Genomic DNA, 26,665 nt, shown 5'->3' with positions numbered 1-26,665 from the left:
GTTTTACGTTATCTAAATTTTTTTCTTTAGGAATGTTTTTCTGGCGATACATTTACGTTCATATATAATTTGACAAAGAATTATCAATATTTTGATAAATATTAACAATCGTTTGTCAAAATTAGCATGACCACACTGGGTGCAAATTTACGTACGAATTAAAATAAAAAAATCACTCGTTTGAACAAGGTTTTGCTGCATCATCTGTATTATACGCTACATTCCCTGTTTGACAGTTTCCATGGTGTTAAGAGTGCTATAGAGTAGGTAGTGAGAGGATACAGACCACGGTCTTTACCTCCTTGGTGGCGATGTTGTGCATCAGTGCGGTGCCCATCTCGCGGAGGTCTCCGTCCTCGCTGAGGCAGCTGTGCACGCACACCTGAACACGCACCGACCGCACGTCAGTTTGTACGTCATTATATATTATATTACATATATATTATATTATATATTATATTCTTAGTCGTCTATATACATGTACAATTACTACATGTACTTTTTTTCTTACACATTATATTTGTTTTATATTTATACTAGCTGACCCCACAAACGTTGTTTTGTTATATAAATTGACATCGCTATTAAAAAATAGGGGTTAATGGTATAAGGGTGAAAATTTTGAGTTGCATGTATTTTTTATATATTATTTATATATATTTTCGAGCAGTAGAATAAAAAAACTTAACTATTCAAAAATGCTTATGTTAAGTTTATTTGAATAAAGATTATTTCTATTTCTTTTGATGCCACATTATAAAAATATTGTACAAAAAATAATATAAAAATGTTAGGGTTTGTCCACCTTTATCGCTTATGGAAAATAGATAGTAGCCGATTCTCGGACCTACTAAATATGGAAAATTTCATAAAAACCCGTCAAGCTGATTCCGTATATAAAAAACAACATTGAGGCACTAGAATTTTATATATAAGATATAATATCTTAATATCGAGAATGTAAAACATAAGTTTTACATTCTCGATTGAATTACTTATTACTCGAGTTAGTTGAAATTGTATTGCAATTATTGTGAGGTAGTTTTTAAATTATTTTCTTATAAATATTTAGATTATAATAGGTACCTTAGTGGTGGCCCGTATGTTGGACAGCGGCTGTCCGTTGTAGTCCCACTCGCTGATGTACAGCAGCCACTCCGACGACGAGATGTTCTCGAACAGGTTGCACATCTGCACACACGTTACACGATATTTAGACGGGTGAATAAGCTTATCCATGAATTAGTGCTAATTGGTAGTTTGTAACTTAAATTGTAAAGTAACAATAAAATTATTTAAAAGAGCAATACGCAAGTTTCATGCTCGTTCTTCTTGTGATGAAACAGCTTTCCGAATGAGCGGTAGATTAAAAAAAATGTGATGACTATTCAAAAGTGCTTCAATGTAAGTTTATTTGAATAAATTATTTTCTATTCTATTCTATTCATGGATACCCAAGGAGGGTAGTTAATAAATTAAACTATGATACAGAAATCATGGTTGTTCTCTATACCAGGGGTTCCCAAACTGTGCGTCGCGATGCCCCAGGGCGTCGTGTCGTTGTTCATAGGGGTACGTGTCGATGCGACATTGTGACCGAGTCGAGACAGCGCCGGGCGCGTTAACAGAAAATCACTGTTGTAGTAATAAGAAAAAAGACTAGGTAATCGGAGAAAATATATTAATATAGACTACTGACAATTAGGAATAGAAGGAATTGAAGTAACAAAAAAACAAGAATGTAATATAAAAGAACTATAAATTCAAATACAAATTTAGAATATAAAACATTTCTTCATTAGCCAGTTACAACAATCATTATTTGAACAATATTTTTCTGTTAACCTCGAAAACTAAACTAGTACTAAAATTGGTAAGTATTTTTGTGAGCAGGGTTGAGGGGAGTCGCAAAAAATAGCAAAGTCCCAAGGGCGTCATATTATGAATAAGTTTGGGAAACCCTGCTGTATACATATCATAAATAACAAAACGTTTAATCCGATTTTTGCGGATAACAAAACATTGAGATCTATAAAAAGTGTATAAGACTTACTAACGCCATCTAGTGATACAGTTGTAAAACTAAAAAAATAAATAAACACTATCCCGTTTGATTGTACAGCTGGATTTCTGAGATGATAGACAAATAGCTGACCTAGTTTAGTAGCACAGTCTTTTGCAACTATACGTTTAATTATATTTAATTTAGTTGGAACAGCAAACGATTTGTTACCCACGTCTTATGGAAAACAGTCCAGACCAGCACCGTGACGGTCATAACGGTATAAATTTGTACCATGTAAGATGTTGTTGCTATTCCATAGAATTAAGGTGTTACGGCTTCACACCGTGATTTCACTGATAAGTTTGCCAGTCCAACCAGAACATAACTGGAAGACAAACCGCTTGGTAATAAGTATAGGTGAAATAGTTGAGCAGCAAGGGGCGGGCGTGGAGGGTCCTGGTGCAGCAGCAGCTCCACGTCGTCACTCACCAGCAGCGCGGTGGCTCTCTGCTCGGGCAGGGGGCGGGCGTGGAGGGTCCTGGTGCAGCAGCAGCTCCACGTCGTCAGGTGAAATAGTTGACTCACCAGCGCGGTGCAGGGCAGGGGGCGGGCGTGGAGGGTCCTGGTGCAGCAGCAGCTCCACGTCGTCACTCACCAGCAGCGCGGTGGCTCTCTGCTCGGGCAGGGGCGGGCGTGGAGGGTCCTGGTGCAGCAGCAGCTCCACGTCGTCACTCACCAGCAGCGCGGTGGCTCTCTGCTCGGGCAGGGGGCGGGCGTGGAGGGTCCTGGTGCAGCAGCAGCTCCACGTCGTCACTCACCAGCAGCGCGGTGGCTCTCTGCTCGGGCAGGGGGCGGGCGTGGAGGGTCCTGGTGCAGCAGCAGCTCCACGTCGTCACTCACCAGCAGCGCGGTGGCTCTCTGCTCGGGCAGGGGGCGGACGTCGATGCCGTGCGCGTAGTTGAGCAGCGCGTGGTGGCGGCGGTCCTGGTGCAGCAGCAGCTCCACGTCGTCACTCACCAGCAGCGCGGTGGCTCTCTGCTCGGGCAGGGGGCGGGCGTCGATGCCGTGCGCGTAGTTGAGCAGCGCGTGGTGGCGGCGGTCCTGGTGCAGCAGCAGCGACACGTCGTCCCGCAGCGCGGCAGCAGCTAAGCTTCTCAGGGCCGCCTCCCGTGCTTCGCCGCTGATGTTGCCGTCGTTGAGGACGCGGCCTGCACAGAACCCGAGATTCATCACTCCATACCACACTCCACTGCAGATAATAAAACTTCAACTCGGATAAAAGATAGAACTGTATTTTTTAACCTCAGAGAAATTCTCATGTATAGTCGGACTAAAAAAATATAACATCAAGCATTATGACTGTATGTAGTCTATTGCTGTAAGATACATATGTTAACAAAAAAAACACTTAGAAATCGTGATGGACCAAACGACGTGAAATTTTAAAGAATCTTTAAAACAAAAATAAGAAACCAACACTACGCGTTCATTTACACCGTATTTTTATTAGTAAATTATAAAGTTTAATATTAAATAAGTACACTATTAAATAATTAAAGTATTACAATGTATATGAACCACCGCACCGCTCGCCATCGACAGGGAATTCATTCCCACACGCTGGAACCTAAGTGGTCTCGGACAGTGCAGTTTCAGAGGAGCTTCCTCCCGCGTACACTTAGATTGTGGAATGAACTACCTGCCGAGGTTTTCTCACGAGACTACAGCATGGGGTTATTCAAGAAAGATATATTAAGATTTCTAAGGGTCGGCAACTCGCACGTGATAACCCTAATATCTCTGGCGTCCGTCCATAGGCTAAGGTAACCGTTTACCATTAGATCTATGTAGGTCGCAGTACTACAGGTGTTACACATCTGACAATAGCCCAAACAATCCAAACCGTTTACCATCAGATGGGCCGTATACTTGTTGGCCACCTACGTGGTATAAAAAAAAACATATCACCCACATAGGTTTATATGGTTAACATTTTGAGAATCCATTACTTAATAATGGTTAAATTAAACTTATTCATTGACGTTATTGAAATCTGTTAAAAAAATAGCGTAATGTGTTACCGATGAACGCTAGGAATTCATCCCCGAGCACCCAGCTGCCCTCGCCCTGCACCAGGTACTGCTGCAGCTCGTCCAGACTCTGCAGCTCTTCCGGCGACAGCTCCACGCCTTCCAGTGCTTTGGACAGCTTCTCAAACTCCACTGTGCCCTGTAACAGTGGTATACATTACGAATAAACACTTGTGAACGAGTGAGTGATTACATCGTTCACTCACTTTTCCACCCGATCTCGTTCAATGTAATTGCATGTTTTAGTAGCTCCAGAAATTAAAATTTCTTTTAATTAATTAGTGTTTTGATTTGTCTCAGAAGTATAACACTCGGCGACGAAGATGAGATGAAAAGTGAGTGAACGACCTAACCTCACTTTGCAAACACAAATGTAAATATATTAAATTAAAACTTTACAACTGTAATTACATATAGTTAAATGTACAATATCATAATATATGTATTTTCCTGTACGTGTGTTTATCACGTAAATTGTCCTAAATGAATTGGTTGAAGTTTTGTGTGTATATTCCAATGGGGTTTGAGAACACAATTGGACCCGAATGGTGGCGTTGCTTTTCCAGGCAGTTAGATGTTCCCCGAAAGGAAGTTTCTTACACTTTCGGTCTAACATAACGAGTTAACAATTTTTATCAACAAAAATGTAATCTGTTTTAAACTTGTAGCGGTCATTATTTATACGTATAATTAGTAAAAATCACGGGATCTTACCACGTTTTATATTTATTTGCTGAGTTCCAGATTTACCCGTGATCATGGTGGTTGAAACACTGCCGAAATATCGGGAACTCAACAAATAAATATAAAACGTGGTAAGATCCCGTGATTTTTACTAATTATACGTATAAATGTAATCATGGGTAGTAAAACAGTAATAGTTATATGTTTAAAACTTTTAATACTGTAGGATCCCATTTTTAAACTACATTTACAGACCAATCAACTCCTCAAAACCATGTTTGCAAGCAGTCACTAGCATGATCATAAATGAGCTAAATCTCCGTTTGTCTTTGACATTGAGTGTGTTATGGTTATATGACGGGATGTAAGAGCCGAAAATAGAGCGTGTGACCGAGCTGCGTGGCAGCGTGTCCGCCGCCGACGCAGCTAACGTCCAGCCACTTCCAGTGCACGCTTACTCATGCACCAGAAACGTCCTACACGTTTATGTACACGTAAACGTGAGATGTACCTTTGCCAGACGTCCCGTACTTCCCGGGACGTCCCGTAGTTTAGGCTTAGTTTTAAATGTCCCGTATTCTATCCGTGCTTTTTTTCATTATTAAATCGATCGATCTACGCTAGACAAAAATACTCACGCACGCAACGTTCGACCACTAATTTAATAAAAAGCGAATTGATGACCGTCTTTTATTACGATTATAATTGTATTGATTTTAATAAATATGTTAAAACCAATAAAAATAATGTTAAAGCTGACTTGCTCCTCAGAAAAATATATAAAAAATAGAGAATGTCGCTATATAATTTTGTTTTTTATTTGTCCCGGGTAAAAAACTAAATTCCCTTATTTTTTTTCCTACTTAAGCATTTGCCCCTTATACGCTAAAAAACTGGCTACTCTAGTGAGATGACCACATGCTATTCTATGGTTTTTATAATTATCTTATCAATTGTAATATTGAAATAATCGTTATTTACTACATGCATATAAATATATATACGGTACATACACCAAAATAACATTTTTTACAATTTTTGTCTGTCTGTTTGTTCCGGCTTATCTCTGAACTGGCTGGACCGATTTTGACAGGACTTTCTTTAGCCGGTAGCTAATGTAATACGGAGTAACTTAGATTACTTTTATTTAAAAAAATTTTAGATCTTAAAAAAATAAAGTCAAATTTAACGCGGACGAAGTCGCGGGAACAGTTAGTTCTATTATATTGTTAGAAACTGTGCTGAGTGAGTTCCATGCATCCATGAAATACAATAGCTGTTGATGATATACAAGGAGAGAAATATAATATGAATGTTGCAGTTTTCACAGCTAATGTACGATTCTAATGTGAAACGTTAAACATATAAATAATTGGCTAACTATCAACAATAATAAATAATATGGTCGAGTCATAGCTGAAATTATCACGAACATCGACCACTGTAATAACTAGTAACTAGAATAGTACAAACTTAGAATTCTTGAGTGTATAATATGAACGTGGATGGATGTAAAGGGAGGGGACGCCCTAAGAAAAGATGGATGGATTGTGTGAAAGATGATATGAATAAAAGAAGAGTATGTTCAGATATGACGGCCAATAGAGAGCAGTGGAGAAGGATATACTGCGCCGACCACGAATAATGGGATAAAGGCAAGGCAATGCTGATGGTGATTCTTCAGGGCTCCTCCCTCAAGAATAGGGCCAACTAATTGAAAGAAAGAAAAAAAATTATAGAAAGAAAACCATTTATATAAATATACATTTACACATTTGACATAGGTACATTTTACATATATATATGTATGCACACACATATACACATATACATATATACATACACACGTTAGGTTATAACTCAATTGTTAGCAATGTAACATGTAAGGTTGACCTCCACGATGGTTTCTTCCTGGAAACCATCGTGATAAATTCGTGGTGAATTTACCACGATGGGCTAACTGACCTGATCTCATGTTCATCTTATCCTCCACTGGTGCTCCGCCAGCGTAAACCGTTAGCGCAGGCGGATGCACCATTCCATCGGAGGCCGTTCAAGTATTACGTAAGCAGATATATTACAATTATTTACCCCCCCCTCCTTGTCAGCAAAAGTAAGCAAAGCTCTTAGCCCCCCCCCCCCCATTCTTACGTAAACATTTTTCAATTAATGTATTGTTTTTTAGCAAAGATTGTCTTGTGAGGGTTGCCATTCGTGTAAAAAAGTAAATAACTAGCGATGACGTAATCATCATCTAGACTCCCCCACCCTCTATGTCATCCAAAATAAACAAAGTAAAGACCCCTAGCCCCCCACAGTGCTTACGTAAAACTAGAACGGCCCCTTATCATCGAAACAAAATTTGTTGGTCCTATATGTAGTTTTAAAAAAAGGCAAATATTGAACAGAATAGAAAATAGACAACGAAAAATATTGGGACTCTTAATACGGCACGATGATGTCATGAAAATTATTATTGAGGGGAATATAGAAGGAAAGAGGAAGGGAAAGACCAAGGCACAGCTACGTCAAACAAATTAAAGAGAAGATGGGAGTCGTGTCGTATCAAGAATTAAAGAGCATGATGGAAGATCGCAGAAAGTAGCAAGAGCTCCACCGACAAGAGCGTAGCTCTTAAATTATGAATGAATGTTATGTAGTTTAGTGATCGAAGCGCATGTTATTTGAGACGTTGTACTTATTTAAAAATACTTTCATTAAACGCACTCGGCGGCCACACTTTGCAAGGAACATAAAACCGCGTGGTATATTCGCTTCATCGAGTTAAATCGGTCGAACGCTTGCGAGACACGTGTTAATTGAAAGTGAATTGTGTTTTATATTTATTTATACATGTTTACAGTCATTTTAATAAAACAGTAAACGTACTATATTCTATACCAGTTGTGCCCGAGTTTTACCCGCGTATAATATATAGCGTATTTGTTATTCTGATGTATAAGCTATGTTACTGTAAAGTTTCTTAAATATCCGTTCAGTAGTTTATGCGTGAAAGAGTAACAAGCATCCATCCATACTCACAAACATGCATATTTATAAAGTTTTTAAAGTTTATTTACAAAACAATCTTGTATGGTGTTAAAATCTTATTTGTTAATTTTGTTATAAAAGAATAGAATAGAAAATCTTTCTTCAAATAAATTAAGTTTATTTGAGCACTTTTGAATAGTCGTAACATTTTTTTTTAATCTACCGTTCACTCGGAAACCTGATCGAGGATTTGAGGTATGTTTGATAGATATTTATGAAATAAAAATGCAATGTTGCGTTAATGTCTCGGTTAATTTTATTCTTTTTTAACTTTCTTTTTTATTATGTTTTACGAACATGGCAACGCACATGTTTGTAGGCTGCCAGTTACATTTATATAGAAATTATACAATCTGTCTCATCACAAGAACGAGCAAGAAACTTGTGTGTTGCTCTTTTAAATAAAGTTGTTCATAACACGTATTGTAGAATATTAAACAAAAAACAAATTCATATTTTTCCGATACAACAACCACAAATGTGACTCACTGTGAACTCACACTCACATCGACCGAAACATAAACAAAATATGACGTGTATGAGCGATCATGCTAAAATAAATATCATAGTTTAACAGTATTGCTTTGTAATATTTGTTATTAAATCAAAATTTAGTTTAATTTAATTTAGTTTGATTAATGCCTTATGAGGCAAAACATAATGGGACGGTACATTTTTATGACGACCTCGGAGGTCTAGCGGTCTAGCACACCGCTTTACGACCGATGGTCGCGGGTTCGATTCCTCGCACGGCACAAACATTTGTATTCATAAGTATGATTGTTTGTATCGGTGTGGGTGTTTTCTATGTATAATATGTATGTACCTATTTACAAAAAAAATATCTATGTGTATGTATCAGTTATCTAGTACCCATAACACAAGCTTTAGCTAGCTTAACTTGGGTCTAGACGGCGATGTGTGAATTGTCCTGAGATTATTATATTATTTAGCAAAAACCCCTCATCGATCCAGCAATCAAGCTGGAATGGAATGCTGGAAAAACCTGGGAAGTCACTAGAGTTCCATGGACAAGAGCGCGACTCTTTAAATAGAATAGAAATAAGAGAAGTTATGAGTTATGTTATGAGTCATAACATAACTCATAACTTGATCTCATGACACATTGAGAGTTGTGTTTGTAAACAAAATTTTGGCAGAATTGTGATTTCTATAACTTATTACGGCCTCGGTAGTCTAGCGGTAAAGAACAGTGCTTTTCTTCCGATGGTCGCAGGTTCGATTCTTCGCACGGCACAAACATTTGAATTCATGAGTATGATTGTTTATATCGGTCTGGGTGTCATCTATGTATTTATATCAGTTATCTAGTGCTCGTAATACAAGCTTTAGCAGTATGGATGGATGTTTGTTACTCTTTCACGCAAACATTACTGAACGGATTTTGATAAAACTTTGCAGTAATATAGCTTATAAATCAGAATAACATATAGGCTACAATTAAAAATATATTATGTAAATTGGGCGAAATATAATGATAAATGTCAAGTAAGTGTCATGCAGACATTACGCATAGCAGCTAGTACTTTATATTTTTTAAAAATACTTCAATATATCAATAACATATATCAAAAAATACGAGTACAAGATTTTGGTGATATATAACTAGAGTTGTTGGTATCGTGGGTTGTTCCCAGACGAGAATAACCTTTTAAACTGAAACAATTGAGCAATTTTTTTTAAATTCGTCATAAACATGAAATCTGTACTTTAGATGCCGAGGATGTAGTATTTAACTCACAGTTTCCTATGGTTGTGAGTTAAATTATAGTTTAATACAAACATTTGTATCCATGAGTGTGACTGTTTGTATTGGTCTGAGTATTTCAATGTTATGAGTGTATTTACAAAAGAATATATTTATATGTTGACGACCTCGGTGGTTTTGCAGTCTAGCACATCATTACTTCCGATGGTGGCGGGTTCGAGTCCACGCACGGTGCAAACATTTGTATTCACGAGTATGATTGTGTGTATCGGTCTGGGTGTTTTCTATGTATATTATGTATGTATATCAGTTGTCTACCTAGTACCCATAATGCAAGCTCTGCTTACAGTGGGACTAGATGTCGCTGTGTTAATTGTTCAGGGTTATTATTATCCTATATTTTAGTACATACAGTAAAATCTATGCGAACTAGATTAAACGGCGCCATGTGATACGTTCATTAGGAGTTCAATTATCAATGTGAATATTAATAATTGCAAATATATATATTATCTACAGCGATTTTCTCACGAGACTACAGCATGGGGTTTTTCAAGCAGGGTATATTAAGGTTTCTTAAGGATCGGCAACGCGCATGTGACACCACTGGTGTTTCAAGCGTCCATGGGCTACGGTAACCGTTTACCATCAGATGTATTTGATTGCCATCAAAAAAATTTAGAGTGAAGACTGGCATCACGATAGTGCAGTGCAGTGGCAGTGTAGTGCAGGAATGTGTGGTACTCACGTCGATGTCCTTGTAGACGATGGGCGGGTCGCGGCTGCGCTTGCGCTGCTCCTCCAGACGGCGCTCTTCGGCCTCCAGCTGCAGCGCGTCCGCCGCACTGCCGCCCGCCCTGGCCAGCTCCTCCGACCGGGGCGCCTCCACAGCCTCCGCCATCTCGCTATCTGCGCACACACACGCCGTCACGCACCTGTGTACCGGCTCACCTTACACTCACTACTAACAACACGGTCACCTGGTGTTCCTCACTATGGCCGTCGACCAACCGGGTCAATAACGCGGGCTGTATACAAAATATGAGCAGATGGTGAATGTATGGGAGCGCGGAACGAGGTCGACGGAGAACGCGGGCGCAACTTGTGAAATAGCGGCGCTATAAATACACGTGGTGAGGGCGGGCCGGAGTCCTGCGGGCACTGGCGGGGCACTGGCGGGGCACTGGTGGGGCACTGGTGGGGCGGCGAGCGGCGGCGGCGAGCGTCGGCGCAGGAATGACGGGCGGGCGGCTGGCGGGCGGCCAACGCCTCGAGGGGTCCACGCGCCCTATATATTTATAATCTGCCGAGTACGCTCGTGAACTTTCCGATTCGCAAGTGTTCCCGCACGAGGTGGCGAGCGAGCCGGCGGCCACCGACCCACTTGAGGAGCGTTCCTCTCGGCAGCGTGCCGCGGGTGGACGAGCGATTGTTGTGGAACTCTTGACTTTTTTTTTAGTTTATCGATCAACGAGACTTGAAGTCGTGCCAACCGACCGAGCCGCATATAAAGCTCCGCTAAATAGGTTTGGAATCTAACTTCGATGCCCACTCGCGACTTCCTATAACGATGCCCGCTGACAATAGAATTGAAATAGGGGGATTGTTAGTAATGTGGACTGATGATGTCATTGCTAGCAATGTACCATGTCAGGTTGACCTCCACGCGGTTCCCCCTGGTAACCATCGTGATAAATTACTGGCGAATTTGTCACGATGGGCTAACTGACCTGACCTCATGCTCATCTTATCATCCTCCATTGGTGCCCCGCCAGCGTAAACCGTTGGCGCAGAAGGGCGCACTACTCCATTATCTATACATCTATACATATAAATAAAATTGAAGTGTTTGTTTGTAATATTAAAATAACCGTTTTTACTACATGCATATGAATATAAATTTTTTTGTCTGCCTATCTGTCGGTCTGTTTGTTCTGGCTAATCTCAAAAATGGTTGGATCGATTTTGGCGAGACATTTTTAGGCAGGTAGCTGATGTAATAAGGAGTAACTTAGGCTACTTTTATTTTAGAAAAATAAAGTTAAAATTCACGCGGTCGAAGTCGCGGGAACAGCTAGTCATTAAAAAAAAATAGAATAGATATAATCTTAATTGGCGTGTTGAGTAAGTCGCTCGCTAAAATGTTCAGACATGCGGCGATGTGATGGGTCGGATTATGTGTGGTTGAATGAAATGACGGGTGACTCATTTGTCATACTCGTAAACTTGTTCGGGTCGTTGAGACTGATCTGCATTGGACAGTGTGACTGATTATTTTACTCATTATAGGTTTATGATTTTTTTTTCTTATATATTTTTTTTACTTTACACGTACCATTTTTTTATTATACGGCCCATCTGATGGTAAATAGTTACCGTACTGTAACTTTGGATAATATTATTAGATTTTTAGTTGGTACTAGCTGTACACGCGACTACGTCCGCGTGGAATTTAATGTTAATGAAAAAGTGGTCTAAGTTACTCATTATTACATCAGTTACCTGCCAAAAAAAGTCCCGTCAAAATCGCTTCAGCCATTTCAGAGATTAACTACTGAACGGATTTTGATGAAACGTTACAGTAGTAGATATAGCTTATGCATTAGAATAATACATAGGTTTTTTTTTAAGGATGTTAATGGAATGGTGCACCCGCCTGCGCTAACGGTTTACGCTGGCGGGGCACCAGTGGAAGATGATAAGATGAACATGAGGTCAGGTCAGTTAGCCCATCGTGACAAATTCACCAAGAATTTATCACGATGATTTCCAGGGGGAACCGCGTGGAGGTCAACCTGACATGGTACGTTGCTAGTAATGGGTTATTAAGTCCACATTACTAACAATCCCCTTTCCCCCCTAATACATAGGTTTTTTTTTTTTTAGAGGATGATAATGGAATGGTGCACACGCCTGCGCTAACGGTTTACGTGATAAGATGAATATTGTAGGTTATACTTTTTAATAAAACTTATATATTGACATTTAAGGCGGGTAAACCGCGGGCACAGGTAGTTCAACATAAATGGGCCAGGATAAGGTAAATAACCTCACTTTATCCTTCTATCATTTTCCACTGATGCACCACAACTGTTATTGCAGGCAAGACCAGAATTCTTCTCTCATCTCTTTACCAAAGTCTATCAAATAATTTACCCTACAGAACCCTACCTAAAGGGATCAACATCAACTCTAAAGAAAAGTAATGACGACCAGGCTGCACGCGGTTACTTCTGGTAAACATCATGATAAAAGCAATGTTGAATTTCTTAAGATATGCTAACTGATCTGACCTCATACACGTCTTATCATCCTCCACTGGTGCCCCACCGCGTGAACCGCTAGTTCAAGCCGGAGCACGATTACTATACATATAGACAATATCACCTATTTAAAAAAAAAAATTGTGGCAATCACTACAAACAATGCCACCACTGTAGGAACAGGCCAACCAATCCGGAACTTGCGGCCGTGCGGCCGCTCGCTATTTTATAAATATGTCAAGTGTACCATAGGTTAAGTAATAACTAGTATATTCCTTGCAGTTACTTAAGACACACGTAACTTGGTCGGCATAAAGTTTTGTGTATTTACCAAATAACATTTTATAGTATGGGTTCCAGGGAGTCTTTACGAGAGTGCTTTAAGCAATCAAATATCCTCACCGTTGCTCAATACATTTATGAAAATATCATGTATGCCAGGAAGAATATAGACAATTTCGAAAGAGTTAGTGATTACACTAATAAAAGCTTAGGCAACAATAACAAACTGATTTTACCTAAATGTTTTACCTAAAGTTAGTAATTCGTTTTATGGCAATTGCGTAAGGTTTAAAACAAAATATCAGAGTCTGTTATAAATCTGCCTGAAAAAAAATTGAAATGTCATATAAAATACTTCCTTTGCAAAAAAGCTTACTATAAAATTGAAGAATTCGTTAACGAGAATAAAGTTTTTATAGAAAAACTTAAAATCCGTAGCACTGACAATATTATCTGATTATACTAATAATGAGTGCGTAGCGATTTCTATGTTGATTATCGCATGCCTCTTACTTGTTATACTGTAATTATTATATAAAAAAAAACATCTATTCAAAAGTACAACAATCAAGTTTCTTGCTCATTCTTCTTGTGATGAATCTGCATTCCGAATGAGTGGTAGAAACAAAATATGACTATTCAAAAGTGCTTGTAATGAGTTTATTTGAATAAATATTATTTCTATCTAAAACAGCTTCCAAAGCGAGCATTTAACTCACACCATAAAAACCCTGAGATCTTCACGCCCATATCTGGCACCCATACATTTGTGTTCCGTATGTTTTACAAATAAACAATCTTGAACCATAAACGGATCACTAAAACGTGCCAAACCACGTGACTTCATTATTGACTTCAATAATATTTTTAGGTCGATTTCTCAAAAACCAGTAATTAGGATCATCGTTATATTCTCTGTGTTACTGACAGATAGCTTAATCTACAGTCATTATTTCAAAGTTTTCCTTATCGGAGACAATGGACATAGCATTCGAAGAAATAGAAATAAACTTTATTCAAATAAATTTAATATAAGCACTTTTTAATAGAACTGACAAGAAACTCAGCTCGTATTCTTTACAAATAAATGTTTACAATAATACAGATTCATTTAAATTCAAATTTGGGAGAACAGAGTGATCACCAGCATATGCTATTGCAAAAGCAAGTCGTATCAGTGGCCGTGGCCCCCGAGCAGCACCCGTTCACGAGTATGACGGAGTCATAATTAAACAAACTGGTGGTACTCGTACATGACAATTTTATCGCAACATTGTCATCCCGTTTTGTGTTGCATTTGGATAACATGTGATACAGATTTTCACAAAATTATTTTGTTCTTATTTTAAAGCTGTTAATGACACAATTTATTTAACAAATTGTTACTAATGTTTTTGTATAGTTTTCGTATCTTTACATAATTTTATATAATAAATCAACGTCGCTGTCTATTCGCTACCATTTGAAATTAATTTTAATACAGTTTTCAGATATAAATAAAGTGATTCAAGAGGAAGGTTTATATGTATAATATATACGCGTTATAAAAAGAACAAGTAGAAAAAATCAAAGAATTGTAATTCCGTGCGAAGCCGGGACGAGTCGCTTCCTGCTTACTTCTTTATTACTAATAAAGAAGTATACACCAAGTAGGTTGGTAAGCTTACAGGTAAGCGTGGAGTGATGAAACACTCAGGAATTAAACAATGATTGAAGTTTACACCTGTCCGTGTCGCTTACGCATATATAGCGCGAGGATAGTGGACGCGTTCGTCTGCGGTGAGAGGGAAGTGAGAACTGCATAGAGGTCGCTATCTACGGACAAGCGGTGGGATCAATTTAATTACCAAATAAGTAGGTTTACAGGTAAGTAACATACAGAATCTTATATATATATATATATTATACACCCTACAAACAATATATATGTATATTAGTAAGTAATCATATATATATTTGTATGGTTATTTCTGTATATATTTGTGTGTGTATTTTATTAATATTTTTATTTTATAGGTCCGGTTTGCAATCGCGACGCACGTTGTTTATATAGGTGTCAAATTGCACAACTCGGGTCGCAACGCGTATGTGACACCCCTAGTGTTTCAGGTGTCCATAGGCTACGGTAACCGTTTACCATCAGATGGGCCGTATGCTTGTTTGCCACCTAAGTGGTATAAAAAAAAACTCATAATCAAAGTAAAGAATTACCTACAATTGACACTACGAAAGCAGGGAGATGATATTTACTAGACTACCGACGTGGTACGATACTAAACTTATAGATGGCGCTGTGTTGTACTTTCGTTACGTTATATTGTCTATATTTCCCAACCTTTTAATGCTATTTTTTTAATCATATTCACTGGGACTAGAGTAAGTAAAAATATACATGCGTATTCATAGGTTTAGAAACAAATTAAAATAGAATAGAATAGAATAGAAATTGCTTTTATTATCTATAACAGCGGATATTTTTAACGAGGTGCACATCAGTAATTGTTATCATTATATAGTATAAAACAAAGTCGCTGTCGCTGTCTGTCCGTCGGTATATATGCTTAAATCTTTAAAATTACGCAACGGATTTTGAAGCGGTTTTTTTATAGATAGAGTGATTCTAGAGAAAGGTTTATATATATAATACATGTACACTCAGGCATTTAAATCTTTTTTCTGAGATTTATAACAGACTCTGGTATTTTATTGCCGGATAAAACGAATTACTAACTTTAGCCAAACGACATAGTTATAGTATATTAATCTATATACATATAAATAAAATTGGAGTGTCTGTTTGTAATATTGAAATAACCGTTTTATACTACATACATATGAATATAAATACGGTACATGCGCCAAAATAATATTTTTTACAATTTTTGTCTATCTGTCTGTTTGTTCCGGCTAATCTCTGAAATGGCTGGACCGATTTTCACGGGACTTTTTTTGGCAGGTAGCTGATGTAATAAGGAGTAACTTAGGCTACTTTAATTTTAGAAAAATAAAGTTATATTCCACGTGGACGAAGTCGCGGGTAGACAGCTAGTTCTATAATAAACGTAGTCGATGAAATTCAGAGTGAACGAACCTCTTTGCCCCGGCATTGACTCGGGGGGCATCAACCCCTGGGTAATGAGATTAACGTTTTTTCCCTTGATGTTAAATTGGGAAAAACACCGTCAGAAATACATTTATTGAAAATAATTACTGGATTATTATTAGATTTAGCTGTACCAGCTAACTTATATGCTTTAATTAACATATACATATAAATAAAATTGGAGTGTCTGTTTGTAATATTGAAATAACCGTTTTATACTACATACATATGAATATAAACACATTAATCGCCACGATAATATCAGAAAAAAATTCACATGGGCCCTGGTAACTTTATTAGATAACTAGCTTTTGCCCGCGGCTTCGCTCGCGTTAATTTATCCCCTTAGGGGTGAAATTTATCAAAATCCTTAATTAGGGGATGCCTACGTCATAGTAACTTTATGCAAATATATTTCATGCAAAGTCTCAGCCCGATCGGTTTAAAACTGACAAAGTTTCATACAAACTTTCATCCCCTATTTTATACCCTTGGGGGTAGAATTAATGAAAATCCTTTCTTAGCGGATGCTTACGTCATAACATCTACCTGCATAATTTCAGCCCGATGTGTCCAGTGGTTTGGGTTGTGCATTGATAGATCACTATGTCAGTCACGTTTGAGTTATATATATTTAGATTTAGTTAAAAATGTATCAAGGAAACTTAATTTATCACATAATTTTTTTTTTGCTAAAACTCCCGGAAGGTCCTATTTTATTTCACACATATATGACTGACATGACCCTATATTAAAACTTTTTTCTCGACAAGCCGAGTCAGTCTTATATGTCTGACGCATCCAAACAAGTTACAACAAGTATTAACCTATTCTTTTGAACACAGCGCTTTCTACCAAATCGGGTACGTCAGATATATATATCTGACATGGCTCATGTAGATCGCCATGTCAGTCATATGTGTCTCACGCTAAGAAGTTCTACATGAGCCATGTCAGATATATACGTCTGACATGGCTCATGTAGATCGTCATGTCAGTTATATGTGTCTCACGCTTGTTGTGTATTCAGAGCCATAAAAATATGTGTCTATGGTTATGATTAATTACTTGGTCTATGGTCTGTCTGTGTGTCGAGTCGAGTCATATAACAAAGGGTTGTCGTGTTAAATATAAGTAATATAATCATATATAATAAAAGAGTCATATATAATACATCTGCAGTATTATTAATAATATACACCTAATTGAGCAACGAGCAAACACGAAAACGCTAAGAAGTTCTACAGGAGCCATGTCAGACATATATGTCTGACATGGCTCATGTAGATCGCCATGTCAGACATATGTATCTCACGCTAAGAAGTTCTTAACGTGTTAAAATTGACTAACTTTAGAACTAGTGCCATAATTATTTATGAGTAGGTACCTTCGTAGGAGTGCGCGTCTCCGTCGGGGTGGTCCCGCTGCAGCTTCTTCCGCTTCTTCTCCCGGCGGCGCTCCTTCCGCGCCAGCTTCTCCGCCAGCGAGCTGCGCCGCTGCTCCAGCTCCGCGCTCTGCTGCCTGCCGCCGTCACCACACCACCACGCGCGTTATTTTACACTCACCACACATTTTTATTATACCACTTTTTAATTTTAATTGACGTTTTTAATCTTAAACAAATCGATTAAAAAGTATATATTAAAAAATGTACAGCTTTAGAGTGTATACAGAGTGTAAAAAAAATTCCTGTCCGATTCGAGAGTTGTTTAATTTTTTCCTGGGTTTTACGTACATTACTATTTAGTATTTGGATACTCCATAATACCTACACGATCAGACAGGGTTTCCGTTACAATTTGTATAAGACAGTATATTTTAATATTTATTAAATTCATAATTACAAAAAAAAAATCAATCAGAGATAAAAAAAATATTAATACTAATAAATACAAATGTTTGTACTGAACGGGAACCGAAGGAGCGATCGCTGGAAGCGTAGCCTGTGTCGCCTTTATGTACCTCTCTGTTTAACTACATCAGTGGTTCCCAAATAGTTATTGCTGCACTTCAAAACCTTGCGTACCCCTTATTGTAGCAATCACACTAATATTATAAATGTAAAAGTTTGTGAGTGTGTGTGTATGTTTGTTTGACTGATAGCCGCACGTACCCCTTGATGCAACTTCACGTACCCCTGGGGGTACGCGTACCAGTAATCAGAAAACACCGAACTACATCAATAAGTAATATAGTTGTGAATATAAAACATACGAACTACTCAACTGACCCATACCTACACAAAAAGCGTAAGAATTTGTGTGAAAGTTTATTTGAAGAAACAGAATGACTCAGTAATGAAAATTTAGAGTTACCTCTTTTAAAAATATCCATCAACAATACAAACAGAAATCCTATTTAAAAATCTACTATTCAATTCCATTTTAGGGTATTCTAAAAAAACATGTTATAAAGCCGGGTCTTAAGGCGACGCCGTGATAAACTATAAAGCCGCGCTCTGTCTTTAACAGTCTTAAATTGAAAATTGGTGGACATAGGCAACAAAGTTCCAATATCGATATTTTTTTTTATATGACGTCTTAATGGCTAGTGTAACCTAGTCGAAACGTCGAGAGAGGTAAATACCTTTATTTGCCATAAAATTATTCGTGTTAAGACTCGGCTAATAATTTAAATAATGTTATAAATCATTTGATAATTGATAAAAAAACAATGTTTTGACTTTATATTCCTCCACTTATTCAATTATCCATTATCCACCGCATCCCTACATCCATATCCTTTTTATCATTTCATTTAATTATTTTTTTATTAAAATGTACGACCAAGATGCAAGCATGCAACAACAGCATGCACTGTCATCGAAATGGTTTCATTACATACATTATTACTCACTCTACGGGTCCTAAGACGTTATATGAAGACGCAATACGAACACGGCGACGCACTGATGCAGACGTATGTTGGTTTTAGCAATATTATTGTTTGTATCTGTCTGGATGTTTTCTATGTATAATATGTATGTATTTACAAAAAAAAATATCTATGTATTAGTATCAGTTTGCAACAGTTAATTTTAAACTTTCGTGTTTAATATACATTATTTAAATTATTAACCGGGTCTTAACATGAATAATTTTATGGCGTTAAACGTCGAGAGAGATAAATACCTTTATTTGCCATAAAATTATTAATCAGTTATCTAATACCCATAACACAAGCTTTAGCTAGCTTAACTTGGGTCTAGATGGCGCTGTGTGAATTGTCCTGAGATTATTATTATTATTTATTGTTATCTTGTTTATACAACATTTGCATGTTTTCTGAACGTAGTCATAACATAGTTACTTTGTTTATAAGTCGCTGTCGTTGCATGTCCGTCACTATGTATGCTTAAATCTTCAAAACTACGCAACGGTTTTTGAAGCGGTTTTTTTAATAGACAGAGTGATTCAAGAGGAAGGTTTATATGTATAATACATGTACACCCGTGCGAAGTCAGGGCGAGTAGCTAATTACTTTATAAATGACTACTGAAACAATTATGCTAACAACATACTTATAAAACATCCTTTAGTGTTGAAATGTAAAATGTTTATTTTTCATTCAATAATATTTCGTTTTTTATAAGTTACTCTGTGGCTATGTTCCGCGAAGTGCACTGCAGAAGGCAGGGGTTTGAGAGCCGCGTGCTGCGAGCTCACACGGGCCGGCGGGGGTCGTGGGGGTCGCGGGGGTCACGGGGGTCACGGGGGCCCCGCACGCGGCGAACCAGACGCACGGCCGCCAGCACTGCGCGCGCTGCAGTGACCCACGCAGGCCTGTCGCGCCTCCTGCGGTGTCGGGACAGGCCGCTATAGCCGCGGGTCGGGACGGGTCGGGACGGGTCGGGACGGGTCGGGACGGGTCGGGACGGGCCACTGAAGCCGCGGGCCGGGCCCGGCGTCACTCACCTGGCCTCCTCGATCTGCGTGTTGAGCGTCAGGAAGTCGGGGCTATCGCGACGACTCTGCCGCACACCGTTCGCGTACACCGCCTGATGAAGTTACGACACATATATAACTGTCATATATATATAAACGTATATACATACTTTGTTTATTAATTTTTTCAAAGTAATGCTACTGATCAATTGTATCTAACTACATTAATACGCTTGTATGGTGATGGTTGAGGTGGTATGTGGTAGTAGTGTACGTCGGTGGTAAGTGGTGGTAGTCGAGGTGATGTTGGTCACTGGTATAAGGTGGTGATGGCAGTGCACGTTGGTGGTATGTGGTGGCGGCGTTCGTCGGTGGTATGCGGTGATGGTGTTCGTAGGTGGTAGTCGAGGTGGTGTTCGTAGATGTTATGTGGTGATAGTGTTCATCAGTGGTGGTGACTGTGACCTGCGTGGCGTCGTCTCCGGGCAGGAGGCTGTCGACGAGGGCCTGCAGCTCTCGCCGCTGCGGCGGGGCCAGCACGTTGTCGGCCTGCTCCACGATGTGCTTGGGCACGTGCGCGCCGCACAGGAACTGCGCCAGCTCCTCGCTGAAGTGGTTGCAGTTGTGCTCCAGCAGACGGTACTCCGCGCCGCTGCAACCACACACAACCAAACCTTCTTACATACACGACAGCGACATAGCCCTACTCCCGAAGGTTGCGGGTTCGATTCCTCGAACGGTACAAACATTTGCATTCAGGAGTATGATTGTTTGTATAGGTCTGAGCGTTTTCTAAGTATTTACAAAAATATATATATTTATACACATATAACAAGCTCTGCTTAGTCTGGGACTAGATGGCGCTGTGTGGATTGTCCTGAGTTAATATTATACTAGCTGTACCTGCGACTTCGTCCGAGTGGAATTTAACTTTATTTTTATAAATGTAGCCTAAGTTACTCCAGATTACATCAGCTACCTGCCAATAAAAGTCCCGTCAAAGTCGGTCCAGCCATTTCAGAGATTAGTCGACACAAACAGACGTCTGTATGTTGAGAGAGACAAAAATTGTGAAAAATGTTATTTTGGTGTATGTATCGTATTTATATTGATATGCATGTAGTAAGAAACGGTTATTTCAATATTACAAATAGACACTCCAATTTTATTTATATGTATAGATTATATATAATACTAGATATCCACCCCGGCTTGGCACGGGTGTACATGTATTATACATATAAACTTTCCTCTTGAATCACTCTATCTACTAAAAAAAACTGCTTTAAAATCCGTTGCGTAGTTTTAAAGATTTAAGCATATATAGGGACGGACAGACAGCGACAGCGACTTTGTTTTATAATATTGTATATTTTCCTCACGCGTACACTTAGGTTTTGGAATGAACTTGCTGCCGAGGTTTTCTCACGAGACTACAGGATGGGGACTTGAAAAATCAAGAAGGGTATTTTGTAGTTTATTTTGTATCTAGTAGGTTTCTTAAGGGTCGGCAACGCGCACGTGACACCCCTGGTGTTTCAGGCGTCCATAGGGTACCGTACCCTGTACGGTACGGTAGTCAGACGGGCCGTATGCTTGTTTACCACCATAGTAGTATAAAAAAATGTAATGATTATACAATGATGTGTTGTATCAAAAATATTACAATAGTTAACGTTGGTAATTCAAGGACAACAGTTATAAACTAATGATTAATTTTGTACACAATTATAAATAATCCTCACAGCGTTAATGAATCCCAAACAAATTTGAGATTGTACTAACGATATCAGACTTACTCATTATTATGATTCATGAGGAACAAGTTGTTATGTTTAAATTATACAATTTTCCACTACTACTAGTCAACACCATAAAACACTGGTGTTTTATATGAATACTGACGTGTAGGTGGTGGTCGCGAGCCCCTGGATGTAGTCCACGAACACCTGGAACGGCACGAAGGTCTCCCCGAGCCGCTCCACCTGCCGCGGGGCGCCCAGACGGGTGCTGCCCTGTAACAAAAAAAAAACAAACATACACATAAAAAACGAAGAAATGACGGCCTCAGTGGTCTAGCGGTTTAGTACACCGCTTTACTTTGTACGGTCGCGGGTTCGATTCCTCGCATGATTCAAACGTTTGTAATTATGAGTATCTTTAGTTGTATTTTAATATAAACCTATATAATGTAATTTAAAATTTTAAAATTATTTTTAATATTGTTATGTACCAAATAAACTATTTTCTTTCTTTCTTCCTTCCTTTCTTTTTTTAATTTTTTCTTTCTTTCTTTCTATTTGGTCTGAATACTTATACACTTCTTGCAAAAATTAAGGGAAGAGAATTTTTTTTCTAAATTTATGGGTGATTTTCAACAAGCTCTATTTCATTGAAAAATAGTCGTACAGAAAAGAAAAAAATAAGCTCTTGAACATTGAAAATACTATTTTCAGTTTTTTTTTGGGTAAAAATTTTTAAGAGGTCCCAATTACTAGACATTACTGCTATTAATTATTACATGTCCGAGAGGTTAAAGAGTAATCGTCTATCATGGTATGGACATGTAATGCGTAGGAATGAAGATCATATCCTAAGAACGGTGTTACATATGAATGTGGATGGTTATAAGGGTAGAGGAAGACCGAAAAAGAGATGGATGGACTGTGTGAAAGATGATATGGCGAGAAAGGAAGTAAATAACGAGATGACTGCGAACAGAGATGAATGGAAGAGAAAAACATTACGACGACCACAAATAAATGGGATAAGGAAGAAATTCATCATTATCTGATGATGAATTATTACAATTTCATTAGTCTAAATGATCAGTGAGTCACACTACTGTTTGTTTATGATTTCAGAAAAACTGTGCTAGTTTCATAGATTGAGTAAACATTACAGGGAAAATAGATTTCTGTTTGTAACACAAACACTGTTTGCAGGTGCCATTATCAACTGTAATTGTTTTATATTCCTCGCTTTAGAGACATCAAAGAGATATACTATTACTAGCTTTTGCCTGCGGCTTCGCTCGCGTTAATTTGTCCCCTTAGGGGTGGAATTTATCAAAATCCTTTCTTAGGCGATGCCTACGTCATAGTAGCTTTATGCATGCAAAGTCTCAGCCCGATGGGTTTAAAATTGACAAAGTTTCATACATAATACGCGAAATCTATACATATCAATAAAATTGGAGTGTCTGTTTGTAATATTGAAATAAGCGTTTTTTTACTACATACGAATATAAATACGGTACATCAAAATAACAATTTTTGTCTGTCTGTCTGTGTGTTCCGGCGAATCTCTGAAAGGTTGGACCGATTTTGACGGGACTTTTATAGGCAGATAGCTGATGTAATAAGGAGTAACTTAGGCTACATTTATTTTAGTAAAATAAAGTTAAATACCACGCGGACGAAGTCCCGGGTACAGCTAGTAGTAAATGAAAATGTGGATATGTCAACACCATAATATTAAAAATCTACTTATTACAAAAGACGTTTTAAATCGGTTGCATATTTTTCATTTTATACATTGCAAACATAATGTAAAACCTTTTTTCTTTAATATCACTTTAGAATCTTTAAACAGTTCGTATACAAACATGTCTTCCCGGAGTTATCAACATCTAAACCTCACAATAGGTACCATGCCTATAAAGTACATAATGACTTAGAATTAAAAAATTGATATCTTTTTTATGAAGATGGTTAAAAATATATGACCACTCTAATGCTGTCGGCCGCAGCTGAGCTTTACAGCTTCACCGGACGAGTTCGGATAGCACTCCAAACCAGATGAAGGATTTATGGAGCGGCTGAAGGCCCGCTGATACGACTTAGTCTGAGGACACCGCTAGGGGTTCGTACCTTGGCTCTGACCGTAATTTCGATCCCCGTTTGAATTGGATGGAGGATCGGGAGGGGAAATATATCATAAAGAATACAGTTCCTCTCAACACAGTGACATTTACATTAACGAGAGTAGTCCGCGTGATTTTAGCGTATAACACGCGCGCGGAAGAACGCATCCGGCAGACAATATATACGCCATCACACTCCAACTGCTGCAGTCCACGTAGGTGCAAGCGGGACGCCATTATCGTAATGGCCGCGTATTTTGGGAGTGTGTATATAGAGCACGTGGAATGTGTCACAGAGTGCAGAACTCACGTGCCGAGTGCACTGTCTAATAATACAGTTATTGCGGCTTGTTAATAGTCGACACACAGTCGGCGTTGCACAAACCTCTCATTTGCAAAAACAGTATCTACTGAATTGGACGGTCGGGAAAAGAATATAATATAAAAAAAATGCGACTAAATGTCCTACATGAATAAATGATAATTGAATTTGAATATTTAAAGACAAACTTGCTATTCCTAAGCCTCGTTTAGTAAAAGTCAATGAGTCCTTTGTGAGAATGAGTATAAAAAATTACAATAATATACCAAAGGATATACTGGAATTGCCTTTAAATAAAAAAACATTAGTTAAATCATATGTATTGAGCAAAGCTCATTACTCACTAAACGATTACTTGAATGACGAGCGTGTATGGCAATAGTTGTTCATGCACGGGATTTTCATTTAATAATAATATAATAATAAATATATAAATAAAAATATGTGATTGTTGATGTGTAAAAAAAAATTGTAAAACATCTATGTTAATGAAATAAATTTATTATTATTATTATTTTTATTTAATGTTATACATAGACACCTATATAACGATACACAAATACACATAATTTAAAAAAAAAGAAGTTCTGATGAGTTTCTTGCCAGTTGTTCTCAATTGAATCTTTATACTGAACTGGACGGTAGGAGAAAATATTAATACAAAAAACTTGACGTTCATAAGCGGCTAAAATGTCCTACATGAATAATTTGATTCTAAATGGATCAGGAGACCTGTTCCCTTGATGGGGCTATATCAGCACCATCAAGGGAAGGAATGGTATTATTAGTAATGTGGAGTAACAACCCCATTGCTAGCAATGTACCATGTCAGGTTAATACCCTGGAAACCATCGTGATAAATTCACGGTGAATTTACTACTCATCTTATCATCCTCCGCTGGTGCCCCGCCAGCGTAAACCTTTAGCACAGGCTGGTCCATCATTCCATTATCATCCATAAGAAGATATAACCCAGTCCCCTCTCTTCATCTCTACCTGTACCGTTTTCACCTAAAATGCGTTGCAAAACACGTGGTATTTACGATATGAATCTATTTTAGTGGATGTGACAATAAAATCTCTTGTACACTAAATAGATTTCATTTTAGAGACATTCCTGTGAAAAATGGCTTTGGCAAATAGCATCGAGGAGTTACATACAACACATTTCTTTTTTCTTTTAATAGCGATGATAATAATGGCACCAGCGAAGGACCAGTGATGAGCATGAAGTCGCGTCCAGTTTGCCCATAGTGGCCAATTTACCAGAAATTGAACACAATGGTTTTAAGGAGCAATCGCGTGGAGGGAGGTAACATGGTACGCTTACGTTCTGCTCATAGCTTCATTCATGTCTGCGAAATTTTGAGTATGGATGGATGTTTGATACTCTTTCACGCTGAACCGATTTTGATGAAACTATACAGTACTATAGCTTATACATCAGAATAACATCCTTACTAATTCCTTACTTTCCTTACTAATATTATAAATGCGAAAGTAACTCTGTCTGTCTGTCTGTCTGACTCGCTTTCACGCCAAAACTACTGAATCGATTTTAATGAAATTTGGACACAGGACCCTGAGAATGGACATAGGCTACTTTTTAATGCGAAAAAAGGGTTGTAAGGGGTTGAAAGAATCGTCATTGTTGAAGCTAGAAGCTTGAAATTTATTTTTGAGGCTGTTGATTAAATATAAATAAATATGTCATCCCAAGTTTGTAAAAATGTTTACCCTCCTGAGGGTAGGAGGGTAAAATAAAATAGGGGATGAAAGTTTTTATGTAAATCCATGATTTTTTTAAGCTAGAATGATGAAACTTTTTTCATTGGCTTTTATTGGGTTAGGTCATTAAATATTTTACGCGGACGAAGTCGCGGGTACAGCTAGTATAGGCTATCAATTTCAGGCGGATAAAACCGCGGGCACCGATAGTATACTATATATAGGCGATGCTTAACTTATAGGATCAGTTAGGCCAACTTGTTTCCTCTCCCTTCTAACATTCCATCCGTTTTAACACTACATTATTATACAAATACAGCACAAACGAGACATAAAGGCGTAGCTTTAATGGTACAGTTAGTGTCGTTTGGCGCCGCACACCGCGCCACAAATACAATGTTTACAGCCAGCCGACGTACAAACGACTACCAACGTATCGAGATCTGCTTTCTCCAGCGGCATGTACCAGCCGAGAGGATACCTTACACTGGTCCAGAACGAATAATTTTCCCGCGTAATCGAATAAAAATAAACCGAAGAACGTGCAAAGTATGCGTCGCATGTTATGATATTTATTAATACGCGGCTAATATTACATCGCTCGTAATAATTGTGTACACGTTCTATTTTTGTTATATTCTTTTCGTCATCGCTCTATA

The 26,665-nt window shown here is 38.2% G+C and overlaps 1 protein-coding gene across 1 annotated transcript in view; it reads right to left on the bottom strand.

Annotated features, from left to right (window-relative positions):
• Window positions 1-26,665, bottom strand: part of LOC131846348 (uncharacterized) — a 46,654-nt gene that overhangs the window by 12,605 nt on the left and 7,384 nt on the right. Inside the window, exons 4-12 of the mRNA XM_059195623.1 lie at window positions 21,997-22,106; window positions 20,557-20,743; window positions 20,122-20,204; window positions 17,595-17,728; window positions 10,308-10,468; window positions 4,087-4,234; window positions 3,023-3,213; window positions 1,087-1,191; window positions 299-382 (exon numbers count right to left, since the gene is read on the bottom strand). Coding sequence (XP_059051606.1) covers window positions 299-382; window positions 1,087-1,191; window positions 3,023-3,213; window positions 4,087-4,234; window positions 10,308-10,468; window positions 17,595-17,728; window positions 20,122-20,204; window positions 20,557-20,743; window positions 21,997-22,106 — 1,203 coding nt within the window. The remainder of the gene's footprint in view (window positions 1-298; window positions 383-1,086; window positions 1,192-3,022; window positions 3,214-4,086; window positions 4,235-10,307; window positions 10,469-17,594; window positions 17,729-20,121; window positions 20,205-20,556; window positions 20,744-21,996; window positions 22,107-26,665) is intronic.

The sequence above is a fragment of the Achroia grisella genome, unplaced genomic scaffold, assembly GCF_030625045.1.
Source record: "Achroia grisella isolate CSIRO2021 unplaced genomic scaffold, CSIRO_AGI_Agris_v1 utg509, whole genome shotgun sequence".
NCBI classification, from domain to species: domain Eukaryota; kingdom Metazoa; phylum Arthropoda; class Insecta; order Lepidoptera; family Pyralidae; genus Achroia; species Achroia grisella.
This window is presented reverse-complemented; position numbering and strand designations above follow the sequence as displayed.